This window comes from Pistacia vera, unplaced genomic scaffold (assembly GCF_008641045.1).
Source record: "Pistacia vera cultivar Batoury unplaced genomic scaffold, PisVer_v2 Contig913, whole genome shotgun sequence".
Classification (NCBI taxonomy): domain Eukaryota; kingdom Viridiplantae; phylum Streptophyta; class Magnoliopsida; order Sapindales; family Anacardiaceae; genus Pistacia; species Pistacia vera.
The window spans coordinates 441,770-457,055 of NW_022196794.1; the positions used below are offsets into that span (position 1 = coordinate 441,770).

The 15,286-nt window shown below is 32.3% G+C and overlaps 2 protein-coding genes and 1 long non-coding RNA gene across 4 annotated transcripts; 2 read left to right on the forward strand and 1 right to left on the reverse strand.

Moving 5' to 3' along the window:
- Positions 1-1,979: 1,979 nt before the first annotated feature.
- On the forward strand, positions 1,980-4,677 carry LOC116119968. Its single transcript, XR_004126474.1, has 4 exons — positions 1,980-2,151; positions 2,755-2,829; positions 3,061-3,135; positions 4,424-4,677. It is a non-coding gene; the product is annotated as an uncharacterized LOC116119968 (long non-coding RNA).
- Positions 4,678-5,680: 1,003 nt separating this feature from the next.
- LOC116119979 (zinc finger transcription factor YY1-like) lies at positions 5,681-11,675 on the forward strand. 2 transcript variants are annotated; one of them, XM_031405917.1, is made up of 6 exons: positions 5,681-5,955; positions 6,609-6,667; positions 7,577-7,776; positions 9,486-9,575; positions 10,173-10,316; positions 10,958-11,673. In XM_031405917.1, exons 1-6 carry the CDS (start codon positions 5,870-5,872, stop codon positions 11,495-11,497), a joined length of 1,119 nt encoding a protein of 372 aa, XP_031261777.1. In that variant the 5' UTR covers positions 5,681-5,869; the 3' UTR covers positions 11,498-11,673. The 2 variants fall into 2 exon arrangements, with proteins under 2 accessions (XP_031261777.1, XP_031261778.1); XM_031405918.1 differs by lacking the exon at positions 9,486-9,575 and having other exon boundaries at positions 10,958-11,675.
- A 923-nt stretch (positions 11,676-12,598) lies between these two features.
- LOC116119954 (zinc-finger homeodomain protein 1-like) lies at positions 12,599-13,165 on the reverse strand. The gene has a single exon (XM_031405892.1). It carries the CDS (start codon positions 13,163-13,165, stop codon positions 12,599-12,601), a length of 567 nt encoding a protein of 188 aa, XP_031261752.1.
- Positions 13,166-15,286: the final 2,121 nt, after the last annotated feature.

The following is a 15,286-nucleotide window of genomic DNA, read 5'->3' on the forward strand; positions in this document are numbered from 1 at the left end:
GTCGCTTAGAATAATCACTTTTTAAAATTCCATTGACCATAATTATTATTGCATTGAATAAAGTTATAAAAATTTCAATACTTATTTGTTGTTAAAAAATTATTTAAATTTCAGTGATAATTAAATTCCAATATTTAATTGAGACATCAAAACTAAAAACATTAAACACAAAGATTAATTGATCTTGCGTGCTGAAAAATCAGCCAACGAATTAAGTTTTGTTGGCTAAATCATTGCTTTCACATCAGAAACATTGGCAGTATTAGAAAGTTGTGTAGTGTTCAATGAATTATTTTTATTTCAGTTGGGGGCTAATGCTCTTGTATGTGAATGGTTGCCTCTAAATTTAATGTCCCCACTAATTTTCTTACTTTATTTGTGAAGACAATCTTTTATAAAATGACAAAGACAAAGAAAAAAATAAACTATATTAAAGGGAAAAAATGTTCTCTCTCGTTCAAAAAAAGTGGCCAACCACCAAGTGTGGAACATGTTCCGCCTACATTAATGTTTATGGTCATCTAGAATAATCACTTTTAAAATTTCATCCACGATAATTAAAATTTCAATATTTATATTATGTTAAAAATTTATTTAAATTTAATGAGTGTTAAATTCCATATTTAATTAACTAAGATTGTCTGAACAAAAATATGAAAGTCATTGATTGACTTTGTAAATTTTAGGTAACTAAATAAACACAAATAGTTGGCACTTGAATTTACTCTATCAATTGATAAGATCATCAACCTAAAAACATTAAATTATTTTCGATGAGCCTAAATATTTTCCAATGTGTTTCAAGTATTATTCTGTTAAAATGAACCCGCTTTGGTTCCATTAAAATTTACTGTCATAGTTATTGTGGACAAGTATATTAAAATTTCTTTTTGAAAAAGGGTAAATTTGACATTTCATCTTCTTAAAAAAAACCCTAAATTTATTTTTGACTTGTGATTTTAAATTTGACATTTCAATTTGAGGTAAACTAAAAAACAAAAACTATTGACTCTTTAATTGATTGAGATTGCTATGATCATATTAATAGTGTTATTAGCCGTCCAATTTACTCCATTAATTGATTGAGATTGTCAGACTACAAACACAAAGTTGATAGAGATTTCAAATTTAGTTCTATATAAATCAACACAAAAAACTTGAAGAGAGTAAACAAGCAAATTGATGAGTTGAGAGAGAGAATTGTTATAATGGAAAGGGTGTTAATTAAGTTGTCATTTTGGGTTGTATTAGTTTTGGTTCAAACATCTGGATTCAATAGTTGTTTGGAGAATGAGAGGATGGTCTGTTAGATTTAAAGTCCTTCATAACGTCAGTGTTTTTCAAACGGAAGAAATTCTTGTTTCATGGGTTGATGATAAATGTCTAATTGTTGTGATTGGGAGAAGTTCAATGAACGCCACTACTGGACGTGTCATCAAACTTTCCCTTGATCATACAGGCAATTCGTTCGATATTACCCTTTTGATAGACTTCCAACTCTAAATTTATCTTTGTTTCATCCTTTTGAAGAGTTGAAAAATCTTGATTTATCTTACAATTTCTTTGAAGGTTGGCATGAGAATACAGGTATGTATATTATTATAGTAATAGCTTAAATATATGCTCCATTAAATTACTTTTGCAACAGTCTAGCAATATATATTTATTTATTTTTAAAACTTTTTTCATGTTTACATTCAGTATATGGGCATACAAAAATTTATTGTCATTGTTGACACCCTTAATTAAATTACGAACATGCTTATTAATTTGTTAATTAATTGTAAATATGTGTTTGTGTGTGAAACAATTTCTATTTTGTTCTTCTACTTATAGGTCAACAATTTAACCTAAAAATTGATTATATAAGCTATGCAGATTATTATGAGCTATATATGTATGTTGATGCATTAATTTTTTTCTTTGGATAATGAATAATATGTTGAGTAAATAATAAATATATTGAGTCAATATGTATTGACATTAGCTTTATAGCATATGATGCTTCAGTGTTTGAAACAACTCAAGATCTTGGATCTTAGTGGGAATGGGTTCAATGCCACTCTTTTACCATACTGAATAACCTAACGTCACTTACCACTTTGATCTTTTTGGGAATAATATGGAGAAGGTCTCAACTCGCCAAACAAGGTATATATGTTTTAAGTATTATTCTTAATTTCGTATTAATTAATCTTAATCTTTTATTTCTTATTTTAAAAAATAAATCTCTTTTTATTGGTGCAGGTATATACTTCGGGGCTTCTTTTTTTTTTTTTTTTTTTTTTTTTAAAAAAACTTAGTATTATGTACCTAATTTGTTTTTAAACTAATGACGTTTAAATTTATATTTACTAATATACTCTTATATTAAATATATTAATAATTAATAATATTTCTCAATGGAAAGTTGTATAGTTGATGTGTAAAATATTGTAGAAAAGAATTTAAGTGATAAAAACAAACGAGAATATATATATATAGATATTCTCATTATGGTGAATTAATAGATTTATAAGAGAAGAATAAAGGAAATAACATTACAATTTTTTCAATTTTGTTTGGGTAAAAATTATTGTTCGAATCTGTAAAATTCTAACCAGTATATCAAATTACTACCATCTTTTTATTACTGCTCTAGAATCTTTGAGAAAATATGGTTAATTTTTCTCTTGCAATTATTGATTCTTGTATATGACTTTCTAACTTCTATTTATCTTTTTTTGTTTATTATTATTATTATTATTTGTGCAGGTTTAGCAAATTTGAAAAACTTGAAAGTCTTGGATTTAAGTTCGAATCATATAAATGGATCTCTATCAAGTCTAGGTACCTCCCATGAAGCAATTTTTATTTTTATTTTAATTATTCAAAGTTAAAAATTCAAATTTATATTGGTATATAGAAACTTCACCTTGATATTAGAGGATTTTCCTTTTAGATATTATTAATCATTTTCTTGAGATATATTTGAGAGATGTAGTCAATCTTACTTTTTTATGTAATTTAATTCTATTTGCTTAATTTTTAAATTATATTTCTTCTTTTTCCTTGGTGCAGGTTTAGCAAATTTGACAAACTTGAAAAGGTTGGATCTAAGTGGTAATCAAATCAACACTTCTCTAGCAAGTTTAGGTATGTAGCATTTAAAAATTTGCAAAAAGTTGCGTTTTATGCTATAATTAGAAGGCATTACATTCACATAACTTTTATTTAAAAGATTTTACATAGGCAGTTCAGTAGTATGGTAACACTATACAAATATTGAATAAAAGAGAGCAGGGAATATATTACCAATTAAAGAGATCTGATGCCACTACCATTCTTTCCTACACAGCCGCCACCTCCCTGGTGACAATCCCCTCCGTTGTCGCCCCTTCCTCTTCAGCCTCCATACCCACCGCTGTCGTCATAACCTCCACCACCGTCCAATTTGCACCAAGCCTAGAATAGCACCAAGCCAAGTGCGATTCCGGGAATCAATGTACCCTTAAACCATAACCACAACAAACTAAAATCTTCAAACTAAACATTATATTAACCCAACACAAGCAACTAGTGCGCCCCAAACAACCATCAAATTTACCTTGAAAATGAACAAATCCATGAAAACATTAAACTAATAGTGAGAGAGGGAAAACAAGAATGAAGAGAGAGAAGAAAATAAATTAGAGGAGGTGGCCCTGCTAGAGTTCGTAGTGGTTTCGAAAGATGATGAAGGTGGGGCGCTAGGTTTGTTGGAGGTTGTTAGATTTTGGGGATGAGGGAAGGTGCGCAGTAGGTGTGAATTATGAAAGAATATTGGGGGTGAATGATTTTGTGGCGGTGGGGTGTGGGAAGGATAAAAGGGGTTGGGGCAATTTTTTTTTTTTTTATATTTGATTTTTTTTCTAAATTATTAAAAACTGGTTATTTAAATATTTATACATTTTTTTATTTTATTTTTATAAAACTTAACTTTTATTTTATTTAATAACCTGATTTTTAATAAAAATATAATTTTTAATAGAAATTGAAGATAGGAGTTTAAGTGACTAATTTCCAAGTTAATGAAGGTAATTATCATCTATTTGTATTTTAGGGTTGTAAGTAATATTAACTTTATAATAAAATTTGTACAGACTAGACTGATAAGAATGTCTTTTAACCATTAAAACTAACGTATGAATTTTAATAATGGGTGGGAAAATGTAGATTCGCCAAACTTTGGGGTGAGAAAATATCATTCAGCCTATTAAAATATTTGAAAAACTTAGAGAAGTAAGAAGTTAGATCATGTGCATATATAAAAATGAGTGAGTTAATAAAATAGATGACATTACAATCACATAACAAACATATCAATAGGTAGTTTAGTAGTTGGCCCAAGGCCCATCAAATAAGTAGTAAGAGTTATATTTTACTTTCTCTCTTTTTCATGTAGGTTTAAAATATTTGAAAAACTTGGAAGAGTTGAATATGATGTATAATGGACTTAGCGGAGCTCTTAATTCACTAGGTAACCAATATTTGTCAAAGTTACAATCATTTGGTGTTTTCTACCTGCTTTTCAAATTCTATTTCTTCTCTTGTTTTTTGGTTTTGTTTTTATTTGTGCAGGTTTAGCAAATTTGACAAACTTGAAAAGCTTGGATCTAAGTGATAATCAAATCAACACTTCTCTAGCAAGTTTAGGTATGTAACATATTGGGTATGCTATAAATATCACACTTGAAAAAAAAGTATAATTACAAGTACTNAATAAAAAAAATGATTTGACGCCACTGTTAGTGCTACCGAGACCGATTGGCATTGATCTACAGAAATTCGGTGATTCTATCGCTCATGCGGCTAAATGAAGTGTTGGAATCCGATGATTCAATTGGATTCTTTTGGATCAGCGTCAATCGAACCCGATAGGATTGACAAGTGTCAATATGTCTCCTTTTATCGGTGTTGATTGCTGTTGACCAACAATTGACCGCAGTGGTGTAAGCAACCACTTTTGTTCCAATATTTTTTAAATTATAAAATTAATTATTTAATAACTCAAATGTTGATTTAAGTTCATTTTGTAATTCAAATAATTATGTAAGAGTATATTTGTAATTTTACAATGTAAAATTAGATTTAGAAATAATATGATTTTTAAAAACTATCCCTACTAACTTCTAACCATTTTGTACTAATCCAAGTACTCACATTGAAAATTTGAATTTTTTTTTTTTAATAATTTCAAATTTTCAATATTAGTATTTGGATTAGTACAAATGGTTAGTGCACATAGCATTACCCTTTCAAATAATATCAGCGATCACTAAAATTTATATTGCTATCAATCGACAAATATTACTAAATTATTTTCTTATCCTTTATTTTAACACCTAAATATTAATAGTTAGAGAATTTCTGTTACTTTGGAAACTTGAGAGAGATTTTTGTTCTTACAATAATACTATATGTACTAACTATTTTGTACTACTTTAAGTACTAATATTAAAAATTTGAATTGTTTTTTTAGAGAGAATTTTAAAATTTTAATACTAGTACTTGCATTAGTATAAATAGTTAGCACATATAGTATTATTGGATTTGAAAACCTTAAAAAAAATAAAAAATAAAAAATAAAAGGTTTTGTTATTATATCTGAACATATTAACTTGTAACTCTTTTTACTTATATTCGTAAAAATAATACCGAATCGTCACGAAAGAGTTGAACAGCTTCTCCAATAACTTGGACAGTTTCACTTCAAACTTTCTAAGCTTTTTCCTTCTCTTTCCCAATTTCTCTCTTTCTTCAAACCTTAATTCCAAACCCTACTCTAAAAGTCTCTTCTTCTTCAATCCAATAAAACAATAAAACAAGAAACTAATAAAATTGCAGAGCAATGGACACTCAATACACTCACAGTTTCTTCGAACGACGCCCCATTCTCAAATCCAAAGCTCCCGCTGTTAAATGGTATAAAGAATGGTAAGTTTCACCCTGGACCGTCTGTTTTATACCTTTTGTTTCTGGGTTTCCTTAGAAATTGTTGGATTTTTTTATTATCCTTTCAGTGTTGCATTACTTTAAAGGGATGTTTTTGGTTCGATTTTATCAAAAAGATTGAATTTAGGGTGAATTTTAGCCACTGTCCATCTCTTTGTACAGGTAAACTTTGGCTTTTTGTATCTGGGTTTTATTCAGCTATTGTTGTATTTTTATGACCCTTTTAAGTGTTGCATTACTTTAAAGGAATATTTTTGGTTTGATTTCATGAAAAATATTGAATTTAGGGTGAATTTAGCCACTTCCCATCTTTTTATTCTGGCGAATTTTGTTTCCATTTACTATTGCTGCATGTTTAAAGCCCTTTTAGTGTTACATAGGGTTTCTGTGGGAATGTTTTTGATTGATTTTTATAAAAAATATTGAATTTTTGGTGAATTTAGCCGTTGTCCATCTGTTTTGTTCTTGCAAATTTTAACTTTTTGTATCTGGGTTTCATTCTTAGTTTTGAAACATATTGAATTAATGCTGAATTTAACCATTTCACCTGTAATTATTTGCACAAAAATTGCCCATTTAAAATTTACCATGTCTTTGTTTTTGTTTTAATATTTCAAAAAATATTGACTTTGTAGGGTACCCCAAGATGTTGTTGCCACTGGTGGGAAGTGCCAGCTTTATAGATGGGTAAATGGTAAGCGATTACACCTGCTTTGATTCTTTTTTGATGCTCGCAGTTGAAATGTAAACGATTCTTATGTATATATGCAAAAGTATGAGATTTTGTGTTTTGCAAACTGAGATGTAAATAGAACTTGTGCTTGCGGATTCTTGGTTGGCAATCCAACTTGAAGTCTTAGATATTAAGATTTGTTATTTTTATGCTTAGAATGTTCTGTGGACTGAAATTTTTTGAGAATCATGTTTGTTCATTTTGAATTAGGTAAAATTCATGAATGGAGACAAGAATATTGATTTATTCGAAGATTCCATAAAAATCGTGTAACTTGTTTTACTGGACCAAAAAGTGTGTTTCTATTCTTGTTTAACACTTTATTACCGTTTTCCATAGTTGAAGAGTGTTTTTCTGTTCATGTTTTTTCTTTACTGCTCTCTTCTTTTGATGCTATGCAGCTCTGCAACCAGTATTGTTTTTAAGGTAAAGTTTTTTGTTTATGAGTACCAATGTTAAACTTCTTTGTAGTAATTGGCTTCCTGGTAATCTTGTTCTCTCAAACTATAGTATGGCTCTAGCATCAGGTTTAGTAGCTTGTCAATAGGATGGTTTGCTCAATTCTTTTGTGACCACTTCCTATGTACTTCCTATTACTTTCATTTGCTTTTCTAGGTTCTAGATTTTCACTTGCTTTTTGTTCTTTTGTTTGAGAATTATGCTCCATCTGACCTGTTTCAGTTGTTGAATTAGTTTGGACTAATCATTCTGTGATTAGGCATTGAGTTTTCTTATTTGTCATGAGATTTTGTGGTGGCATTCAGGAGGGGTGTAAGATGGTGAATTTATAGAGGGTCTTTTCTGACAGTTCTTCTCCTATAGATTTGTTATTTGATTTTTGTAATTTCCCCCCTTTCTCCTTGTGTTTAGAGAACACTTTGAGAGCCTTGAAAGAGAAGGCAAAGGAGCCAGACGCCCCAGAGCCGGAACCAGAACCTACTACTGAAGTTCTATTCCTTTGCAGCTATGAAGGCTGCGGGAAGACCTTCATTGATGCTGGGGCATTGAGAAAGCATTCGCACATCCATGGAGAGAGACAATATGTTTGTCATTATGAGGGATGTGGAAAGGTAAAACTTCTAAAATTGTTCCTTCGTTTAATTGTTGCTTTTAGGATATATTTTTAAGACTGTTGTAAATATTAAGAATTACATTTTAGTTAAGTTGTGATCCACGGTTACAGATATGAGTGACATTGACATGCTATCAATCATGAAACTCTCAAAAATCTAGACTTGAAGAGACATACATTACTTAAAAACATGAAATGCTACATTTAATAAATGTGTGATGTGCTGGACGTCTCTCTTATCTTTTAATTTGTCTGTTTGGTGTGATTTGATTCCTACTACTCTACTCTGAAAAATTAGGATTGGACAAACCTAATCTGATGGTTTGAAGCAATCAGGTGCGAGTTTAATTACTTTGGTTTCAAGTATCTGTTGAAAAATGATGGGAACCCCTGTCAAATTGAACCAAATCCAGCCAACAAACAACCCAAAATACAGATAACAATGGAAAACACAATCTGATATTAATCAGTACTGTATTAAAGAAGAGAATTGAATGACAAAAATAGAATCAACAGCAAAGTAACACAAGAGCAGATAATTCCCAGCAATTCAAGGAGCTAGGGACCTCCCTTGACAATCCTTGAAGAAATATACGTAACCCTTTCCCCAAGACTGAACTTCTCTTTATATACTACTTACCCTACTGAAATATCCTCCTCTAAACAAACTTTAAATCCTGTCACGTGAATATTCCATTACAAACTCCCACTAGCACATTCACTCTTTTAGTGCTCACTCGCACTCCCAGCACCCTTTTGTCCTATATGCCCCTTCAGTTGGTAGACTTTATTAATAGGAGGTCTATCACAAAACTTTGGAAGTAGCACTAGCTATTGAACATGAAGATTCTCCCTACTTCAAATTAGCAACTTGGTATAAGCATTTCTTTAGATTACCTCTAGGAGACCTGGCTGCCTTATGTTATCCCCTTTATTCTGTTTTCATAAGTTAGCCTTCCTAGTCCATAGTCAAGAAATTAGGTTCTCCTGATTTGGATTGCATTGAACCAAAATAGTGGCCATGTTGCAACTATTTGCTTTTTCAGAAAATGAAAGGCTTCTGGTAGTCAATCCAAGTTTAAACAATTATCAATTTAGTCCTATTTTCCTGTACCAATATAAGCACTTGGTGCAATGTCCTTTTTTAGTTATGTGTTTTGTAAATATGGTAAATTTGTTAGTTGAGGTCATCTTTTGACTTTTAGTAATTTTTCTTTTATCGGTCAAAAATAAAACGTTCTTTATACAGTTGACAGGTTGTGTAAAATATAAAGTTCTTTAGAAGGTTGGCAGGTTGTGTTAAGTAGTTAATTTATCAAATTGCGAAGTAAATAACTTTTGTGGTCAATGTTTATATTTATCAGTGAGAAATCTGTGGACTTCTGTAAGGTGTAAACATTTAGAGAATTTTCATTAACACAACAACAGTTTGCATTAAGAAATGGAACTAAATTTTGCAAATCCAGAAAAGAAAGTGCTGTTGTGGTGATTCTGTTGGTGTGGATTTGATTGCAATTGAGCCTGATTGATTTGCACTCTGTTTTTACTCATTGCAATATGTAATCTTTTTTAATGTTATGTTAAATGTTGAGCCTCATTTTTCATCATTTCACTCATGTTGCTCCTCTTCGTGAATTTTATTTATTAATAACCTTCTTTAAGGCCTTATATAAAAGTGTCTGAAGTAGGTTTTTAATTATACTGCAGAAATTTTTGGATAGTTCAAAGTTGAAAAGACACTTTCTCATTCATACTGGAGAAAGAGACTTTGTATGCCCTCATGAAGGTTGTGGTAAGGTGATCAGTCTAACCAATTCTGACTATTTTTGTTGTATTTCTCCTAAGGCTGTTTTTATTTTCTCTTGGCTCTGTAATATTAGAATATATTATTTCCCAGAAGATATGAAAATTGATGCTTTTTATGGGCCTGCGACGTTATCATATACATGATTTTCACTCTGTTCTGTGTTTGGGCAAAAGATTATTCAAAGCTTGTTCACATTTTGGTCTTGGAATTTTAAAAATTGTTCTCAGTGTTGACCTTCTTTAGTAATATTCTGTTATAAATTCTTGTTGCAAATGCAAATGCAAATGCAAAAAAAAAAATAATTCGTGTATTGAATTGAGAGGGATCATTAAGGTTAAAAGGGACCATAATGTATTTGATTGAGAATGAACAGTGAGAATCTAGTTGGCTAATCAGATGGTGATTTTAGTCAATTATGTATACAAGATCCATGGTTTTGTTTTGCATTTTTATGTATCATTCCTAACACTTAGATTACCTTGACGTGCTGCTTTTGCTTCAGATGATCTTTTCAATGTTTGTGCGTGTGGGTGTGCCTGTTTACGTGCTTACCATGTGTTGTAACTAACTAAAATGTGGAACTGCAGGCGTTCTCCTTGGATTTTAACCTGAGGTCACACATGAAAACACATTCGCAAGAAAATTATCATATCTGCCCATACCCAGATTGTGGAAAGAGATATGCTCATGAATACAAGTTAAAGAATCACATTTCATCTCACCATGAAAAGGTCAGTACTATTCTCAACCTGTTAGATTCTCTTTTTTTTTGGTTTGTAATTTTCTGTTTTGAATTATTTTGTTGCATTATAAGTTAATTTTTTTCCTTGAAAATCATATAATTCTTTCATAATTCATATTTAGTTATTGAAGTTTAATTAGCATCTTGATTGGAACAACTTAGAAAATATCAATCATTTGTCAGTAGAAGTTTTTGCCAATATCTTTCCTGTAGATATCCTAAATGTTTGTTTAACCATGGTAGAATATAGAACTTTTAGTAGGACTAAATTCATTGAACATTGATTTCTTCCGAAAGACATTCACATGGTAAATAGAGTATATAAAAATTTCTACATTTAAAAAAGTAGGCGGAATCTCTAAAACACAGTACAACATATATGTACTGTCATTTCTCGAAACTATGAATAATGTCCTGTACACTGGTGCTGGATTGCCTTCACTATAAATCTGGTCTTGAATTGACTCATCATGAATGTGATTCACAGATCGAGTTAGTTTTAGGCCAGTTCAGTTTGTGTTTTACTCCGAATTCTCTTATATATAATGTCAGTGAATATGAAGAGCACCAGTGAAGATTGTTTTATCTGAGCTGTTACATCTGATTCTTAGTTACACCTTTATTTGGCAGAATGGGGCAGTGGATGTCCCAAAATATTCTACACCTCCTGAGAGGATTACGAAAACTCCCAAAAGTTCTGCAGCGGTTTATGGCTCTGCATCATCTGACCGCCCTTACGCTTGTCCTTATGAAGGGTGTGAAAAGGCTTACATACATGAATACAAGCTTAAACTCCATTTAAAGAGAGAGCATCCTGGCCATGCATCGGATGAGAACGCTGAGAATGCTGCACATAATGCTGATAATGATATGGATGAAGCAAGTGATCAAGATGTCTATACTGGAAAGCGTGGGGGCAGCAAAAGCCAGAAACAAAGCAGGGCAAAACCGAACTTGAAGATGCCTCCTTCAAAGATCACACAGCACAAAGGTTCAAGTGCATCTCCTGCATCGTTCAGCGTTGTGAGAAAATCATGGCCTATTAAAGAAGAAACTTTCGAGGAAGAAGATAGTGAAGAAACCGAGGAAGACCGTGACAATGTCGAGGATGGATATAGATATGGCCAACCTAACGAAGATGATGATGAGGAGACTGAATACGAAGACTGAAGATTTTTTGCTGCACCATCTTGGCAAGGGCATTGTATCTAAGGCACATAATCAAATTCGCTCTCTTCTTTTCTTCTTTGCTTTTATCAATAATCTAAAGCCATCTTATACCCATTTTCTGATTTGAAGAATACAAATAAAATATTATGTTCTAGTAATAATGTTATGCATCGCTATATTATGTTCTAGTAATAATGTTATGCATCGCTCTTTCTCCATTTCTCTAATGGGGTTATATATATTTACTCATTTTATTTGTTGTAAAAACTAAAAAGATGGGAGCAAAAAGTTGTCTATTTACAGGCATGCTTAAATTATTCAAAAGTCAATGGTCCTCAAGATCATCGGTGGTCTCAAGATCATCGGTGGATTCAGATATTCATTCTTCAGAAATAAACCTTTGAATAATTTCACAAGTACTTACTGAGATTGATAGGTTTACACATAAGGATATTCAAAACTTAATTCATTTTTTATGCTTATTGTATGAAAAAAAAAAAGAAAAAAAGAAAAAAGAAAAAAGGGGGTCTTAACCAAGAAGATCTGGCTGTAGAAAGCTTGATGTTCATTAACTGTGACCTCAAGGGCCATGCATGAATTGTCTCGAGCTTACTTCAATTTGAAGGGAGTTTCTTACATATACACGCAATCTGAAGAAAAGTTATAGTATTTGTAAGACTGTCTCATATAAACTTTTCTGTTGGGGATAATATATGTAAGCTAAGAATTTTTATAAAATCATAGTTTACCCATCCTTCCATCAAATTCAATATAAAAATCTTAGATGTAAGAGTAGATAAAAGAGTAAAATTTTATCCTTCTCCATCTATTGTACTGTGTCAATAAAAAACGTAGGAAGTACCAGCATAATCTTCATCGTATAAAGTTCAATGTCTTAATAATTTCAACAATCATACAATGGTTTTATTTGATGGATGTTTTCACTAAATTTGCGGCTCAAATAACAAGCAAGAACTCATCAGAGAAGGCAAAACGATGATAAGATTACTTCAGTTACACAAAAAAGAGCAGAAAGAAAAAGCAAAAAATACAAACAAAACCACGAAAGCTGCCAGGGAAAACCCTAATTTTCAGAACCCTTTACTCTTCTTTTACATTTTGATGACTCTCCTCTGCAGTAACCACACAGCTTCTCTCCGTCCGGCGTTTGTTGTAACAAAGCCAAACTTTAAAGATCTTCAGGCTGATTCCCATTTCATCACAAAACTGTTCAACCTCTTCTTCATCATGCTTCTGTGGCCTCCACCCCAACTTCTCTGCAAATCTATTCATTTTATCCTTCTGTTCAGGGCTAAGCTTTGTCCTCTTCGCCTTCTTCTTCATCTTCATATCCTTTTCTCCACTGAACCCATCACCAATACGCGCATTATGAAGCGTTGGAAGTGAATAATATGGGTGGTTTAGCATCTCTTTTCTGTGGAAGCTACAGTGGCAACCGCACACGGCGCAAAGAAAGGCATCCGTAGTTCCATCTTTGCCGGCTTTGAGAAACTCTCCACGGCCATCGGTTGCGTAGCAGCCCATGGCGGCTGCATGGTTGCGTCTACATTCTCTGTAACTTACTCCTCCTGCTGGCTCAGCCCATAGGACGCCATTATAGGCTTGAGGCATACTGATGGCAGTTTGGTTATTTCTGGCTCCTGCCATGAGAGTGAGAGCGAGAAAGGGACTGAAATGGGGAGTGTTAGAGATGTTAAATTGTGTTTAGGAAGTGAAACGGCTGGTTAATTTGGCTTGAAGTTTTAAGAGAATCGCCATTTGGAGGTGGGTGTGCACTAAAACCATGACAAGTTTTTGCATGAAAATCAATACGTGTCTTTGTAGAAAATAAAGACTTGAAGAAGGAGGAAAAACAGACTCTATTTCTTCTCGTATTATTTTATTGAATAAAGAAGACATAAATAAATAGGTAACAAAGGTAAGACAATTCTGAAAAGGAATCTCTCTTAAAGGAAAAAATAAAAATAAATCAAGAAAATTTGGCAATTAGAAATTCAATCTTCTTGTAAAAGGAAAACAATAATTAAGAAAATAAAAAACTCCTAAAATAATAAAAAACTCTTAAAAACAAGATACACTAGCTAATATATAACAAGGAAACAAAACAACCAAATAAATATAGTCAACGGCTTGACTTTCAAAACTCCCTCTCAAGCCAATCTATAGATGTTGATCATACCAAGTTTCTCTACAAAGTCTTCGAAGTTGGCTCGAACAAGAGTTTTTGTGAAAGTATCTACAGTTTGACCGGTTGTTGGAGTGTAGCTAACCTTAAAAATTCCTTCTTCAATCTTTTCTTTGATAAAATGTCGATCCATCTCCACATGCTTAGTTCGATCATGATGAACCATATTTTTGGCTATATTGATGGCAGCTTGATTATCACAGTATAATTCCATAGGATGCTCCAAGGTGACCTTTAATTCTAACAATAATTGTAACCAAATTCCTTCACAAATTCCCTGTGCCATAGCTCGAAATTCTGCTTCTGTGCTACTACTAGCTACAACTGATTGCTTCTTACTTCTCCAAGTCACCAAGTTTCTACACACATAAGAACAATATCCAAAAGTTAATTGTTGATCTGTAATGGATCTTGCCTAATCTGCATCTGAATAAACTTCGATATTTCTCTTAGAAGTTCTTGAGAAGAATAGACCCTTACCTGAAGTCATCTTGAGATATTTCAAAATTCTGTATACAACAGTCATATGTCTCTCAATTGGGCAATTCATGAACTGGCTGACACTAACGTAGAGACCGATGTCAGGTCTAGTATGGGATAGATAGATGAGTTTCCCCACAAGGCATTGATACCGTCCCTTATCGACAGGAGCACTCCCATCATTAACTTCAAGCTTGATTATTGGATCCATGAAAAAGTGTTCTATAAAACCTAATATAATTGAAAATCAGAGTAAAGTTGCCTTTATATAGTTTTTAGCAAAATGGCATAATTGTAAATAATGGTCACCAAAATTAGGGTTGAAAATACGGAGTTTTTCCAAATATCGCGATTTGCACCACGAAGTAAAGTTTTGAGTTGTGGCTTGCTTCAATTGGGTCGTGGCTCACTTTAGTTGCACCGAGGCATGGTTCCAGACAATTTTTCCTTCGACAAAAACCCTACCACAATGTGGCATGGATGGATTGAGCTATGGCATAATTTGGATTTCGTCGACTTTATGCTGCAATGCAGAAAAGTGTGTTGCGGTCAAAATCAGTTTCGTCATCTTCATGTCGCAGCTCAGATGTGGAATTTCCCTATTTTTTCATTTGCCTTGATTTATTCACACTCAATGGGTCCAAATGTCCGAACACCAGCACAAACATGAATAATCCATGTTTTTGCACCTGAGTACCTTAAAACACAACAAAACCCATGATTTTGGGAGATAACAAAACAAATACGGAAGCTTGTCCTAAATAATGCGTTAAAACATGAATTTCTTACAATTTCTCCCCAAATCACAAAATAAATCTGCATTTTCAACACTTAACACTGAGTCATTGTAAGATAAATAAGATACCCTGCTAGCCTTTGATAACCTATATGATCTTGCATATAAGGATTTTCTTCTTGCGACTATCTTCTAGTGTCATGTTTCAGGCTTGTGAGCTTAACATTTTGTTCTATGGGAACAACACTTGGCTTGCATGTTTATAAACCAGAGTCAAATATCAGTTCTAAAGCATATTTTTGTTGACTTAGAGAAATACCTACTGGCGATCATGCAATATCAATGCCAAGGAAGAATTTAGGAGCTC

What these genes read in the sequence shown, in the direction of transcription:
- LOC116119979 (XM_031405917.1), top strand. Translation starts at nt 5,870, where the DNA reads ATGGACACTCAATACACTCACAGTTTCTTCGAACGACGCCCCATTCTC. An exon ending in GCTTTATAGATGGGTAAATG is followed by an intron (nt 6,668 to 7,576) that starts GTAAGCGATTAC and finishes CCTTGTGTTTAG; the next exon opens with AGAACACTTTGAGAGCCTTG. An exon ending in TTTCATCTCACCATGAAAAG is followed by an intron (nt 10,317 to 10,957) that starts GTCAGTACTATT and finishes TTTATTTGGCAG; the next exon opens with AATGGGGCAGTGGATGTCCC.
- LOC116119954 (XM_031405892.1), bottom strand. Translation starts at nt 13,165, where the DNA reads ATGGCAGGAGCCAGAAATAACCAAACTGCCATCAGTATGCCTCAAGCC.